Source organism: Gasterosteus aculeatus, chromosome 6 (genome assembly GCF_964276395.1).
Source record: "Gasterosteus aculeatus chromosome 6, fGasAcu3.hap1.1, whole genome shotgun sequence".
Classification (NCBI taxonomy): Eukaryota; Metazoa; Chordata; class Actinopteri; order Perciformes; family Gasterosteidae; genus Gasterosteus; species Gasterosteus aculeatus.
In genome coordinates this window covers 19,271,466-19,286,280 of record NC_135693.1, presented here as the reverse complement: position 1 = coordinate 19,286,280, position 14,815 = coordinate 19,271,466, and the positions used below count along the sequence as shown (strand labels likewise).

The 14,815-nt window shown below is 50.2% G+C and overlaps 1 protein-coding gene across 10 annotated transcripts in view; it reads right to left on the bottom strand.

The window, feature by feature from the left end:
- ehbp1 (EH domain binding protein 1) overlaps nucleotides 1-14,815 on the bottom strand; it is a 77,575-nt gene that overhangs the window by 41,798 nt on the left and 20,962 nt on the right. For 5 of the 10 annotated variants that reach the window (XM_078104245.1, XM_078104246.1, XM_078104251.1 and 2 more), the window contains 5 exons: nucleotides 5,857-6,038; nucleotides 4,275-4,414; nucleotides 3,240-3,356; nucleotides 2,119-2,256; nucleotides 1,456-1,720 (listed from right to left, as the gene is read on the bottom strand). In XM_078104245.1, coding sequence (XP_077960371.1) covers nucleotides 1,456-1,720; nucleotides 2,119-2,256; nucleotides 3,240-3,356; nucleotides 4,275-4,414; nucleotides 5,857-6,038 — 842 coding nt within the window. The remainder of the gene's footprint in view (nucleotides 1-1,455; nucleotides 1,721-2,118; nucleotides 2,257-3,239; nucleotides 3,357-4,274; nucleotides 4,415-5,856; nucleotides 6,039-14,815) is intronic. The other 5 variants (XM_078104248.1, XM_078104249.1, XM_078104254.1 and 2 more) reach the window with 3 other exon arrangements.

Below are 14,815 nucleotides of genomic sequence, written 5' to 3'. Positions count from 1 at the left end.
GAATTATAGTGATGTGTACAGATGGAGGAGTGTGAAATAATTCAAATGTGACGTTACAAAGATGAGCATACCAGAAACATTAGCAGCACTATTTCTACTCTTATTTCCCACACACGGAAATTGCATCATGGGAAGGAGAGTTGGGCGCAGTACAATGAACAGCACACACTGAGCGGTAAGGTAATAGAAGATGCAGGTGCACCGAGGTCAGCTCTGCGTGACCTCATATCCTTACTGCCCAAGGTGGACCACTGACAGACAGACGGACATGAGCACACACACATACCAGTGTGTTATCAATATACAGGCATGCTTGTGGCACTGAAAGCAGGGCCACGGCATTGAGACATTCACTCAACGTGCAACAGGCAATCCTCAACAAACAAGAGATTGGATGGAGACGGTGGGGGCGAGGGTGAGAAGGAGAGAGAGAGAGAGGGAGGGAGGGAGGAAGAAAAAGACGAGGTATCAGCCTGAAAGAGGAGGTTAGAGCCACTCAGCGTATACCTAAGCGCACAGCGATACGCAGGGAAGAAAAGAAAAGGCGTCCGGCCTTTAGAGCAGCTCTAACAGACCAGCGCCGGCTAAAAGACACGTGAAAGGGCTCCAGTCAAAACAGCGCGCTGCCCTCTTGAACCCGCCCCATTCTGCAGAGCGGCCGCTGCCGGCGTGAGAGACAAACTGTCTCGGCTTCAGGCGGCTTCGCTCAACAGCTCAAATCCACAAGTCTACATTCGCTCGCCTGCAGGGAGACGCACGCGTCCTGTCTGAAGTCACGACACCACTGAAGCGCATGGCGCCCACTGCCTAGTGCGCACGGATGGTCATGTGACACGGGAACGTCTGGTGTGCGGTTTTCATAGTAGCATTTAATGAGCGACCGAGGTATGAACCGATGTTAGAAGCAGTTTTTTTTTTTTTTTTACTTCTCAAGCCTCAGAGTCACCAGCAGCTCTGCTCTCACTGATTGAGTCACTGGGGTTAACGTTGAGGAGAAAGTATGGGGGAGGGAGGGGACGACATGGGAGAGAAAGGAGGGAGACACGGTTAAGGAATGCAGAGGAACAACAGGGCCCTTGTTCCCGTTGAAAGAGCGACCTCGCCACTCTGCCCTGGTGGGGGGGGGGGGTTACAAGTACCCATTTATAAGGAGGGTTTCTTACAGGACTCGGCCTGCCAACAGTCACCAAGCTGGGAAGCCTTACTGGGAAGTATGGCAAACTCAGCACACACAGGATCGTGTCAGAGGCCATTTTGCTCTACGGCTTAGCAAAGAAATCCTCTCTGCTCGGACTCACACAGATGATCAATGTACTGTACAACACTGAGTGTACTGGAGACCTCCAGAGGGAGTCTTCTAGTCCGAGGGTGACTAATGCACCACGTCCTGTGAGCTGATTAAACATACTTGAATAAGGTGAAGAAATAGGACATAATGGAGACGTAAGGTCTTACTCATCGAGCTCCTCCTCCTCGTTGTGAGAGGTGTCGGCGTACAAGTACTTGCTCATGTCGACAGGGCGCACTCCTTTTCTGGGCCTGGGCTTCGGGGGTTCCGGGTCCGGCTGGAGGTCGGCGTCCCGGTCAAGCTCGTCGAAGGGGTTCCCCGAGGGGGGTGCGGCCGCGGCTTCGTCCGGCTCGTCGAACGGATTCGACGAGCCGTGGTCGACGAAGGAATCGTCCCCGAGCTGATGCCTCGACGCCGGCTGGGCAGGAAGTTCTGTTCGGCCCCGAGAGGAGAGAGAGAGACGGACTGAACGAGACATTTAAGACAACGTCTGACACGAGCAGTTTGTTTATCCGTACAATTAGTTACAGAGGAAGACGATTAAAAGATTCAAAAAACAGACCATAATGCTCAGATTGAAGCGACAGGCATCAAAGTGGGAGCTGTGTGTGTGTGTGTGTGTGTGTGTGAGAGCATGACATTTAAAAAAAGAAAAGAAAATCCATAACACACCTGGCTACTCAGGTGGTCAGACAAAAATATTGGTTTAGCTGTCTGAGTGGAAGCGTTGAGGCCTTCCCGCTATACATGAGTACACACACATTCCAGGTATGTGCACCTCCAAAACCTACAGACACTCCCCAAAACAAACACATTCAGATGGAACATGCCTTCCTCGTCGGGGTCACCAAACGGGTTGTGGTGGTTTGGATGGAGGTCGTCGTCGGCCTCGTCGAAGGGATTCGTGCACATGGCCGGAGACGCTTCCGGATCCTCGTCTTCCAGGAAGTTCAGCTTGTTGATGAGCTCTGTGGCCAAAGATCAAAAAGGAAGTCAGACACACGAGCCACAGAGGGGGAAACAAATAACAGCCACAAAAACAATGAAGGTCCCAAAATAAAAGGAGGTACAAAGAATATCTGCACTTGGAGTGAACCATTCAGTCTTGTGAGAGTCCCTCTTGCTGGCGCAGCGCTGCCTAAACGTCTCTGCTGCTTAGACCCACTTCAATGCGTGCACAGCCGGGGCATTCTGGGAAAACGGGTGCAGTGCAAGGAGGGTTACTCGGGGCAACGGTGAAGGCTGGGAGAGTTGCCATGGAGATCCCAGCTGGAGAGGGTGGAGAAGCGTCCACTTCATCTTCATCGCCCGCTCACTCACTGGGGTTCCATTGCACGCTGCCAGGGGCGTGGGTCAAGTTTACAAAGGAGGGGCCATGGGGGGCGGGGTGGGGGGGGGTGGCCAAGGAGAGTGGCAGGGCGCCACACTACATGAGCAAGTGTCCCCCGGTCTATGTGCAGGGGGCCCTGACAAGATCCTCCCCTTTTACCCACAACATTCAGGACCCAATTCGGGCCTGTGGAAAGTGCGCGGCGGCTTGTGCGTGCGTGCGTGCGTGGGTGTGTGCGTGTGTGCGTGGGCGTGTGTGCGTGGGCGTGTGTGCGTGTATTTACGTCATTTGTTTGACACCGTTCACCTCGACTGGTTCACTACCAAATGCAGTAAACGACACAGTGAGAAAAAGATACAAAGAAAAGTAACCAAACGACTGATGACATCACCACATGAACCAAGATAAACTGGCAAGACCACATGACCACAACACCGTCAAAATACCAACGTGGAGGAGGATCAGGGGATGGGACACTTGAGTCAGAGAGAAACAAAAAGAGAGGAGAGCTGGGAAGGATGGAAGGATGACAAAAAAATAAAACCGTGGACAGAAATGGAGATGAGATGAGTGAGGATCACAGGATGAGAGGGGGGGGTCAGAGAAAGGTGAAAAAAAGACCTTGGGAGGAAGCGGCAGGCTTAGCAGTTGCTTTGCAAGCTCGCTTTAGGAGACCACCTTCATCATCATCATCATCATCATGTAAGCAGCTGAGGGCATTCAACTGGTTTACTATCTCTGTAAACGAGAGGGCCATACAGGAAGGGAGCAAGGAAGAATAGCATTGAACAAGGCAGCTTAACACTGAGAAACACACACACACACTATTCATTTCGTGCTTGTAATATTTGCTGTTTTCTAGCTGGTTGTCTTGGCTGCACATTTCACACCCACAGAATCACAAACAACACACTAAATATCTCTTCATGAAGATGTAAAACACGTCATATATTCTCTGTTCTTCATGTACATAGTGGACATTCGTTCTGCGGGGTTCGTCTAGCGTTAGCAGCGCTGGCGCGGCTTGCTGGCTTGTTGGTTGGGTGGCATCCATGAGGGGAATGTGAGAGGGGGGGGGGGGAGGGGGGGGGGGGGTTTGGCAGCTTGGCCAGGCCTTTGATTTAAAGCAGCAACGCTAGTGGAGCATCGCTGTAGGCGCCCAATGCATACACATAAAAATAGACAATGAGCGGGGAGGGGAGGAGAAAGGGAGGGGGGGGGGCATGAAGCTTAACATGAAGAAAGTTGGATTAAGCAAAGCAGGAAGCCCCGAGTCCCATGTATGAGATCACAGAATGAACCCCAACACGCACGTATGGAAGTACGCCGCCAACACGGTGTGTGTGTGTGTGTGTGTGTGTGTGTGTGGGGGGGGGGGGGGGGGGGCCTTAAAGCTTAGGCAAAAGAAGCAGACGAGACACTGTAAAGGAAACTCATGAATTTATAATCTTTAGTACGCATCCATGCACACGTGTAGGAGCAGAAATCAAGAAAGAAGCAAACTGCTGTTTGAGGCGGAGATTTTACGCTGAGGAGGATCAGCCGGCGTGAGACGGCGTGCTCCTGTCTAAACCACGGTGTCCGCTCAGCAGTGATCAGGGGGCGATGGGGGGGGGGGCGGTCAACGATCAACTTTGAAATAATAAAGCCGGTCACCTGTGATTTTGGCGGCCTTCTCCTCCTGGTTAACCCTGTTCTCCTCGTCGTCCTCGTTCTCCTCCTCAAAGTCGTCCAGGTTGCCGATGTCGGCCTGCTTCATGCTCATCAGGCTGGCCAGGCTCTGCATGTCCTCGTCACTGCACCACCAGAACCAGGAGGGGGACAGACTCGATCAAAACAGATGCATATGGTGCTTTTAAGAAGACCACACTTAACACATAAATACGTCAGCAACAGAGAGAAAACAAAGCACAAATGGATTAAATAAATCAGCAATGTATCGTTATGAATCGTTACAGCTGCCAGTAACTATCTCACATTCAAGGATTCTTATAGCCTCCATCCTTCCTTCCATCTCCACCTCTCATCTCTCCACCTGCAGACACATTGTAAGCTTTTGTCCGTCGACCGCCTCTCTCGCTCTTTGCCGACCACCCGTCCATTCTTTCCCTCTCGCCATCACTTTGCTCACAGACGCATCAACTTTCTACAGTAGTCCTTGTATTTGATGTCCTCTTGTGTACTTAGCCCCCTCCCCCCCCCCCCAGCCCCTCCTCCCATCAGTCCCCCCCAAAACCAGCGGCTCCATCACAATCAGTGTATCCTCCCCTCGGCCCTTTGTGTTCGGTGCCTCCCGGACCCGCAGGCTCATTTGAACTGGTGAGATTGAGTTTGTTTGTGTGTGGTCGACATCATTCCCCGAAGGGTTAACAAGGGTTACGCTCCATCGACCCGCCGCCCGCGCCACAACAAAGGCCGCGTTGCTGTGCTCTCGCTCAGCGCGTCTGTGTGTGTGTGTGTGTGTGTGTGTGTTTGTGTCTGTAAATGAAAGTTGCTGCTATCAAATTAGAATGAATGACAAACGGCAAACACCGAGATTGAGAATGTTGGTCATATCAAAAGAAGAATGTGTGAGAATGAAAGAGGAGCTGTGTGTGTGTCTGTGTGTGTGTGTCTGCGTGTGTGTGTGTGCGCGCCAATCAAACTTTGTGCAATCAAAGAGGCCGACATGTGAAATGTGTGCACATACGAAGCATATTCTAATACATTTTTCTCCCCGTCTGGTAGATCATTAAAAGACCTGCAATCAAAGCTTCTCCATTCCACACGAGCACTTTTCAAACATCCCGGGTTAAAAGAAAGGAACAGAACTGAAAGGGCTGCGTTGCTAAAAGGTAAACAGTCAGTGACAGCAACCGAGTTACTAAGACGTTAGTACATTGTTAAAATGATGCTCCGAATATATTTCAAGAACTGGAATAACACGTTTAATTACACAAGACTTGCGTGTTACAGACCGGACGTCGCCCTGTCGATCACAGTAAGCCCCGCCCTAAAGCATACCACGCTGGCGTCGCGCATCGGGCTCCGGCGTTTGGAAGCCTTGCGTCTTGCATTTTGACCCCCGCCATCTTGGAGGGTGACGCCATGCAAAACACACGCGGTGCCAATCACAGCAGCCCCGCCCTAAATGGGCCATAAGCTTACTAAATAAACATCATGCTGCAAGGAAGAAGACGTGCGACCACAGACCCGATTGTTTGCGATGCTTGCGGAGGGCGTGACGACGGGGACTTACGTGGCCTTTCCCTCACGGAGGAAGATGCAGGAGAGGGAGAACTGCAGCGTGGCCGACACCACCTTCTTGGACAGGGGCTTGAACTTGAGCTTGACGTCCGTCTGCGTGGGCATTGGACTGGCGTACTGCTTCATGTTGATGCTGCTGGTGGCCAGAGCCTTTCTCCGGCCCGACGGAGACTCCTGGAGACGGAGGCAGGGAGCACATATTGGGTCCATTAACACGACGGGCATCAAATAGAGAAAAGAGAACGGCAGCAGGCATTTGGAAATGAACGCAAAGATGTCGATGTAAATAACCTGTGAGGACAACATCCACATGTGTGCATCAAGTCACAGCCGGGGGGGTAATTCTAGATCTAGATCCAGATCTAGAACCGGTGTCCGCCCATGTTCCTCATAGTGAGTTCAGTTTTCTGACATGTTACATCAGAAAAAGGTCACACTTCCACTTCCTCACAGCACAACTCTTGCGAGTTGTCCACCCACATGAACGGCTACGTGGTCATTTACACGACACACTGAACCCAACGTGAGGATCAGACGCAGCAGGCGCTGGTAAAACACATTTAGTGTCTTCAGATCCATCGGATTCCCCTTTATGCGTCTCTCCTTTCACCGTCTTAATTCAGCATATGAAGCTACGCAGACACACTTGGGATATTATACCAGAGAAAAATACCTTCTCGTTTGAGCTGTAAATGGAGCCCCGAGGATTCATCCTCTCGTGCACACGATGCCAAACAAAGCCGAGCATCTCGCTCTCTCCCACGCGACACCGAGAGCACGCACACACACACACGCACGCACACGCACACACACACACACACACACACACACACACACACACACACACACACACACACACGCGCACACACACACACACGCGCACACACACAGCTGCGTTGGGGAGATGAAGCGATGCGAGCACTGCACTGCCTGATGTCTTCACACACAACTTTGAGGTTTTGGCTCAGTGGGGAAAACTCAATCTTGGCCTCATCGCTGAGGACACACACACACACACACACACACACACACACACACAATCAGTGCAGAGTAGTAAAGCTACTGGTAATATAGAGCTACAAATAGGGATGCTGCATTTACATGCAAGAGGAAATGACTGGCCTGTTCCTTCCTCCCATCCTTCCCTCTCCCACTGAACATCTCATCGAACCCTCCTATCCTTCCTTCCTCCCATCCTCCTCTCTCCCACTGAACATCTCATCTAACCCTCCTATCCTTCCTTCCTCCCATCCTTCCCTCTCCCACTGAACATCTCATCGAACCCTCCTATCCTTCCTTCCTCCCATCCTTCTCTCTCCCACTGAACATCTCATCTAACCCTCCTATCCTTCCTTCCTCCCATCCTTCTCTCTCCCACTGAACATCTCATCTAACCCTCCTATCCTTCCTTCCTCCCATCCTTCCCTCTCCCACTGAACATCTCATCGAACCCTCCTATCCTTCCTTCCTCCCATCCTCCTCTCTCCCACTGAACATCTCATCTAACCCTCCTATCCCTCCTTCCTCCCATCCTTTTCTCTCCCACTGAACATCTCATCTAACCCTCCTATCCTTCCTTCCTCCCATCCTTTTCTCTCCCACTGAACATCTCATCTAACCCTCCTATCCTTCCTTCCTCCCATCCTTTTCTCTCCCACTGAACATCTCATCTAACCCCCCTATCCTTCCTTCCTCCCATCCTTCTCTCTCCCACTGAACATCTCATCTAACCCTCCTATCCTTCCTTCCTCCCATCCTTCTCTCTCCCACTGAACATCTCATCTAACCCTCCTATCCTTCCTTCCTCCCATCCTTCTCTCTCCCACTGAACATCTCATCTAACCCTCCTATCCTTCCTTCCTCCCATCCTTCTCTCTCCCACTGAACATCTCATCTAACCCTCCTATCCTTCCTTTCTCCCATCCTTTTCTCTCCCACTGAACATCTCATCTAACCCTCCTATCCCTCCTTCCTCCCATCCTTCTCTCTCCCACTGAACATCTCATCTAACCCTCCTATCCTTCCTTCCTCCCATCCTTCTCTCTCCCACTGAACATCTCATCTAACCCTCCTATCCTTCCTTTCTCCCATCCTTTTCTCTCCCACTGAACATCTCATGTAACCCTCCTATCCTTCCTTTCTCCCATCCTTTTCTCTCCCACTGAACATCTCATCTAACCCTCCTATCCTTCCTTCCTCCCATCCTTCTCTCTCCCACTGAACATCTCATCTAACCCTCCTATCCTTCCTTCCTCCCATCCTTCTCTCTCCCACTGAACATCTCATCTAACCCTCCTATCCTTCCTTTCTCCCATCCTTTTCTCTCCCACTGAACATCTCATCTAACCCTCCTATCCTTCCTTCCTCCCATCCTTCTCTCTCCCACTGAACATCTCATCTAACCCTCCTATCCTTGCTCGGACCAATAGCTAAATAACTAAATTAAAAAAATGAAGAAACCACTTGACATTTTGTGGCGACATTTGAGCCTCGTCGCTTTAGCTGTGGAGGATGATGACGTTTCATCGCCCCCCCAAAGAACAGCCCATCAGGAGAGGAGGAGGACGGGGGGGGGGGACTCTCCACCTCCTATCTCGCTGCAGATTACACCCTGGCTATTAGACTAAGCTAATAGAGCATGGAGATGCGTTAGAAATGAATTTGCTAAATGCACCAAACACTTAAGAAGAGGGGATTTAGCAGAAACAAGGGACCTGGACGAGGGGGGGGTCTTAAAAAATAGGAAATACTTAAGGATATGCAAATACTCCGGTGCAAGAATGGAATAACCGTCCCAACAGATTTGAGTGGGGACAGCAAACAATGAAATCTGCTCCCTTTCCCCAGATGCTGCTTGTCAATCAAGGTGTGTGTATGTGCGCATGTGAACGTGTGTTTAAGAGTGTGTGTGTGTGTGTGGGGGGGGGGGGGGCGCGCGGGGGGGTTTAGGATAGCTGGGATTAGGATGACTGGGAGGTTGTGACAATGTGTAAAATGAAAGGGAAGAACAATAAAGAAGTTTAATCTATTACAGAGAGAATGGGATGTTTATAACATGCTCTGAGCCCAGAGAAAGACTAAATACCTGTGTGTGTGTGTGTGTGTGTGTGTGTGTGTGTGTGTGTGAGAGAGAGAGAGAGAGGCGGATGGCTGTATGTCGCCCCCTAGCTGCACCACAGCTCAACTGCAGAGCATCACTTCAGGCCGACACACGCTTTGACTCACAGATTGATGACAAATGAGAGCGCGTGTAAAACAACGAGGGCAGTAAAACACGCGTGTAATAAAACATGCGTGTAAAATAAAGAGGGCAATCAGGGCAATCAAACCCTCCCATTGATCGTCTCAGAAATGGTAGTAGGGTGCGTTTGGGTTCAGGGGGCAAGTCCTGCCTCCGTTCCCCCTGGTGCCAGCTGGCTACGGAATCGATCCACAGATGCTCCACTGGTGGGGGGGCAGGGGTCAGGGCAGGGGGGGGGCCCGGGGGTCCTGCTGAATCCCTCTGCCCCCCAAAATGCCAATGGGACGGGGGCCGGAGGAAGGAGGGGCGGGGAGTCCTTCAGTCACAGAGGATGGATTAATTAGGCTGAATGCAACAAAAAAAAAAAAAGGAACCTGGCCGACACACACACACACACACACACACACACACACACACACACACACACACACACACACACACACACACACACACACACACACACACACACACACACACACACACTTCATCGTCTCCAAACTGACAGTTCACAACTGGTGTGGAGAGCAAACGTGCACACATTAGTTTTAATGGAATGCCAGATGTTATTTCCTTAAAGACGTATTTAAGAAAAGCGACTCCTTAATCAAAAGGGGGTGAAGGTTACGTGGTCCAATCCGTGCTGCCATTGTTGGGTACTAGTGACTCAGCGCTGCGGTTGGAAACCTTCAGTGACCATATCGGCCAAGAACTCAAGCGAGTGTGTGGCCATGTTTAGTATATTTGTGGATTAAAGATTAAGAACCACTGTGGCATCACAGTGATGAGTGATGAATCACCGGTTTCACATGAAGCAGATGAGTATCAGACTTAAGCCGGCTGCCACACAACAAGACCGAATGCTGAGCTGCTTGAATGGGGACGACCTGAGGTCAGTTTCATCACAGACGCTCTACCGTAAACTTCTCAGCAGAACGTCCTGTAGCCACCGGACGCGTGGACATCGGGACTTCAAATGTGCCACTGCACACCCAAATGTACACAAGCCTTAGTACATAGTACACAGGCCTTAGTATATAGTACACAGACCTTAGTACACAGGCCTTAGTACACAGTACACAGGCCTTAGTACACATTAGTATATCGTTAACAGGCCGTAGTCATTTCTTTTCACACAGATCAGAACAAAATAAAAGCCTCAAACTGGATTTAGCCTGTAGAATAACCCTGAGGTGGCAGCGATTAGCCCTAAATCAGCTGGCTCTGGTTGATTTCAGCAGTCAGCAGATTGGAGGTGGGGGGGGGGGGGCACAGTGCTATTCCTGTAGCCTCAAGGTCACAGTTATTGGAAATGGAGACATCCAATGTGCTCACGTCTCTCTTTGAATCCACACACAATGGAGGGATTCCTGTGTGTCAATTTGGCCTCCCCTGATAACTGATAAAGACGGGCCTCTTTACATACCACCTATGAATATCTCTCACACACACACACACACACACACACACACACACACACACACACACACACACTTTTTCATCTGATCCATTATATGTGAGGATTTATTTTTTTCCCCGAGCAGTGTGTATTTTTAAAAAGCAACATTGAACATGAACGGCGTGCATTACTATCAGTGCGGTTTTGTGAATTACAATAACAATGGTGTTAATAATGGGATGAACTGGGCAAAGAGTTTTCATGTGTGTTTTCACATAGACACACTGGATCTCTCTCTCTCACACACACACACACAAGTGGGAGCTGAACATCAGCTCCATCACCAAGAAGGCTCAGCAGAGGTTGTTCTTCCTGAGGCAGCTGAAGAAATTCAACCTGCTAAAGACGATGATGGTCCACTTCTACACGGCCATCATGGAGTCCGTCCTCTGCTCCTCCATCAGCGTCTGGTACGCTGCAGCCACAGCCAAGGACAAGGGCAGGCTGCAGCGTGTCCTCCGCTCTGCAGAGAGGCTGATCGGCTGCAATCTGCCGTCCCTGCAGGACTTGTTCGCTTCCAAGACCCTGAAGCTAAAAAGATGGTGGCCGACCCCTCTCGCCCGAACAAAACCTGTTGGTGCCCCTTCCATCTGGCAGGAGGCTGAGGTCCATCAGGACTAAGACCTCTGTTTTCTGTTCACTGGTGCACTTTTCTATTTCACTATGTTGGTTTATATTAGAGTAAAATTGACCATAAAGCAACAGACTTTGCAGCAAACCGAGAGGTTGCTTCTATGTCAGTCTTCCACATTTAAAATACCGACCGGTTCTGCAAAAACAGCCCTCAATCAAGAAGGAAAAACTGCAGAACTGGATGCTTTAAAATAGGAGTCCACAAAGCAAAGACACGGTGACTACGTCCACTTCTATTCGGTGTATGGTAAAAAAAAAGACCCGCAGACACCAAAATGGGGGCATATCATCGCGCAACAGAAAAGTGAGTGAAAATGAGTCACAACAAAAGCAGGATTAGGCTTGTTTATAAAAAGGGACATGGTGGCAGATTACAGCTCACTGAGCAGCAGCTTTTGCTTTACAATGACCCTGAGCTCCTTTTTGTACAATGAGAAACTGTATACGGGACAAAGTGGCGTCCGCCCGCCGTCGGGTTCAGGAACGATCGGAACAGGCCGGAAGCCCACGAGACGAGAGGCGCTTTCTCCTCAGCGGTTGAGCAAAAGTGACAGCGACAAACAAAAGGAGCCGCACAAGGAGATCCATGGACACTGTTCATCACCCTGAGGCGTCCTGCAGGAGGACGGGTGACTCGGCGGCTCATGCGGCACGACCTTGTAACTGAGCCTGACCTCTGACCTTCTGGAGGGAATTCTCTCTCCAATCAAAGAAGTTGAACACTGATATAAATGTACTCGATGTCCTGACTCACAACTCAATAACAACAATATCTTCTTGTTGTGAAGCCAATTGTTATCACGCGCTGATGATCAGTCATCATAGAAAACCAAGTGTGTGTTTGTGAGAGACAGATTTCTTAGATTTTTAGAAAACATTTATTTTACTTGGCAAGAAAACAAAGCAAGCAGACAATCCAACAGGAATATAATATCAGTAGTTGATCTGGACTCCAGCATCGTCTTCTCTGTCAGCGGGCGGATCCTCCTCAGTGGACCATGTGGAGCTGTCTCCACATGTCTCAGCAGAGGAGACCTCCGCCGCCCACGAGGATGACCACCGCGTGGTTCATCCGTGCAGCGGACTTCACGCTACCGTGACGCACCAACCCCCCACGGCCAGGCCGCAGCCTCACGCCGAGCCTCACGCCGAGCCTCACGCCGAGCCTCACGCCGAGCCTCACGCCGAGCCTCCGCGTCATCGTGCGGCGCGCCGATCGGCTGCAAACACGCACAAACTAACACGGAAAGAAACAAAAGTCACACGCCACCACACACCAGAAAGTAATTTATTTAGCGAACATAAACAAAATAACAGATAGAAAACCCTGTCAAACTTTTGAGCTCACGCGCCGTCCACTCAGAGACAGAGACACAGAGGACAAAGAGAGAGAGACACACACGCAGGGAGAGCGAGTCATACAGAGGAATCTTTGATGGCAGCAGATGAAAGGAGTCACCGGTCCTTATAAGGTCTAATCCTGACTGGAAGAGGGGAACGTTTTACTGGAAATAACCTCGTGAGGCCAAACGCACATAGAAATACACAAAAAAACACAGCTGATGTTGGTTTTACTCCAGTGTCCAAAATGTAAAGAAATAAAATGTAGAGTCACAGAAAGCAGCAAATGCTCAACAAATCTGCAAGAAGCAACGGATTGGCAACGATTGAGGGATTATTGCAAATGTCTCTACTGGATCATTGAAACCACAGTAATCGTTCATGGAATCTGCCATTTTTAGCTGCTGACCGGCCTCACGATTCAGAACCAGCAGAAATGTTCAGACGGACGAAGGCAATATCTCATATCTGGTCTCTCTCCCTTCATTCCTGTGCCTCCCTCTCTCCCGCCTTATCGGCATGTCCAGGGTGCCCTCCTCGCTTCGGCTCTCCGGGTCTTTCTTTTGGGTGGCCCTCAGAGCAACCCCCCCCCCCCCCCACACACACTCAGACCCAGAGCATGCACTTCAGACAGGGGGCTAATGGGAAAATAAATTACCAGCAGGCAAAAGCCCTGGCTTTGCACTTCTGCTGGAGAGAGAGAGGGGTGGGGGGGGGGGGGGTCAAGAAATGGAAAGAGAGAAGGGTAAAGGAGACAAAATAAAATGAGTGGATAGCAAGGAGACTGACGGAGAGGGAAGAAGAGAGAGGAGGGGGGAGGATTATAGCAGGAGTTCATTCCTGGTCCATGAAGTGCCTGATCATCACTTTTTCCACTATTCCACCATCTCTGGCCATCATAGAGGTCTAAAATGGCCAATAACACACACACACACACCTGGGACCTATTACTCCCCCCTGCATGAAGCAGATTTATAAAGAGGGTGTTTGTGTTACGATGATTGTAAACTCTAAAATGCTCTTAATGTTGTTTACCACATTTGGCTCAATTTGTCACTACAAAGGCAACGCGACTGGCTGTTGGTGCTGGTGTGAGAAAGAGCTCACCCAGAGACCTGTCCATCAGCCGCAGATCGCCGTGACTTGGTTGGTTGAAAAGTAGCTCGCCCCGCCCTAAAGCGTCGCCTGCGTTACGGTCTGTCTGAGTCTACGTGGACCATCATCTCCCCTGGTGGACAGCAGAGAGAACGCGTGTTTCCCTCATGGAGCATTTGCCTCACTTGTCACAACTGGATGTTTGTTGGCCTCATGTGCTTTCATCTCTTCGTACCGTTTACACTCAACCTACCCACTGAACTATTATCGAAGCAGCTGTTGTGATCTCACGGCAAACATGTGTTGTGATGCCAGATAAGAGAGAAGTTCGAGGGTTGACAAGGTGCCCAGAGAGATCTCAGGCCCCATCCTTTTCAGATCAAATGAGGACTTCCAGGTAAAAAACAATCTCACTTCAAAGCTCAGTTTGTTTCAGTGGTTCTAGGCCGGCTGCTGAGGTCTGACAAAGCTATGATAGGGCCCTAATCCAGAGCCAAGCTGATTTGCTTAAGGGGGAAAGGGTGGACGGGGGGTTTAAGATGGCCTTCGACAAGAAACAATTGCCCCAAGTGAGAGTCTGTTTCTCTCCCACCCTGCTCCATGACAAAGGCGTACTCTCCATGCTAAGCGACAAATCTGGGGAGACAAAGAGCATTAGCAGGGTGATGCTCTGCTCCGGTGCCTCTGATTGTGGCCAGCTCAAAGAGAATCTAATATGGATTTTAAAAAGAGGAGAGATTAGAATGAAAGAAACAATGAACACCGTCTACCAAGGGGGAATTAGTGGAGGGATTGGATAAGGAGCTGCTGTGTGTGTGTGTGTGTGCATGGGTGAGCACTTGTTCTTTGAAATTCCTTTTCCTTGAAAGGACAATCCCCGGTTATGTTTGTGTGCCTCTAAATGTGAGATGCACTCACGCTCAAAACACACACTCCCTCCCGTATCCGAAGGTGTGGATGAGCCTTTGGCTCTGTGCTCGCATACGGAAAGACACTTAGAACGGTGGAAATGTGATATTCAATTTGCAGATTTGTAGGTGCCTCACAGCTAACAAGCATTGGGTGGGGGGGCAAAGGTCGCCCTGATGCCACCGCAGGAATTCTACTCCTCTCAACCGCTGCTGAACAGGTTAAAAACAGAAGAGCTTAGTGCCATGAATGTGCTGCAGTTGTGTGTTTATCTGT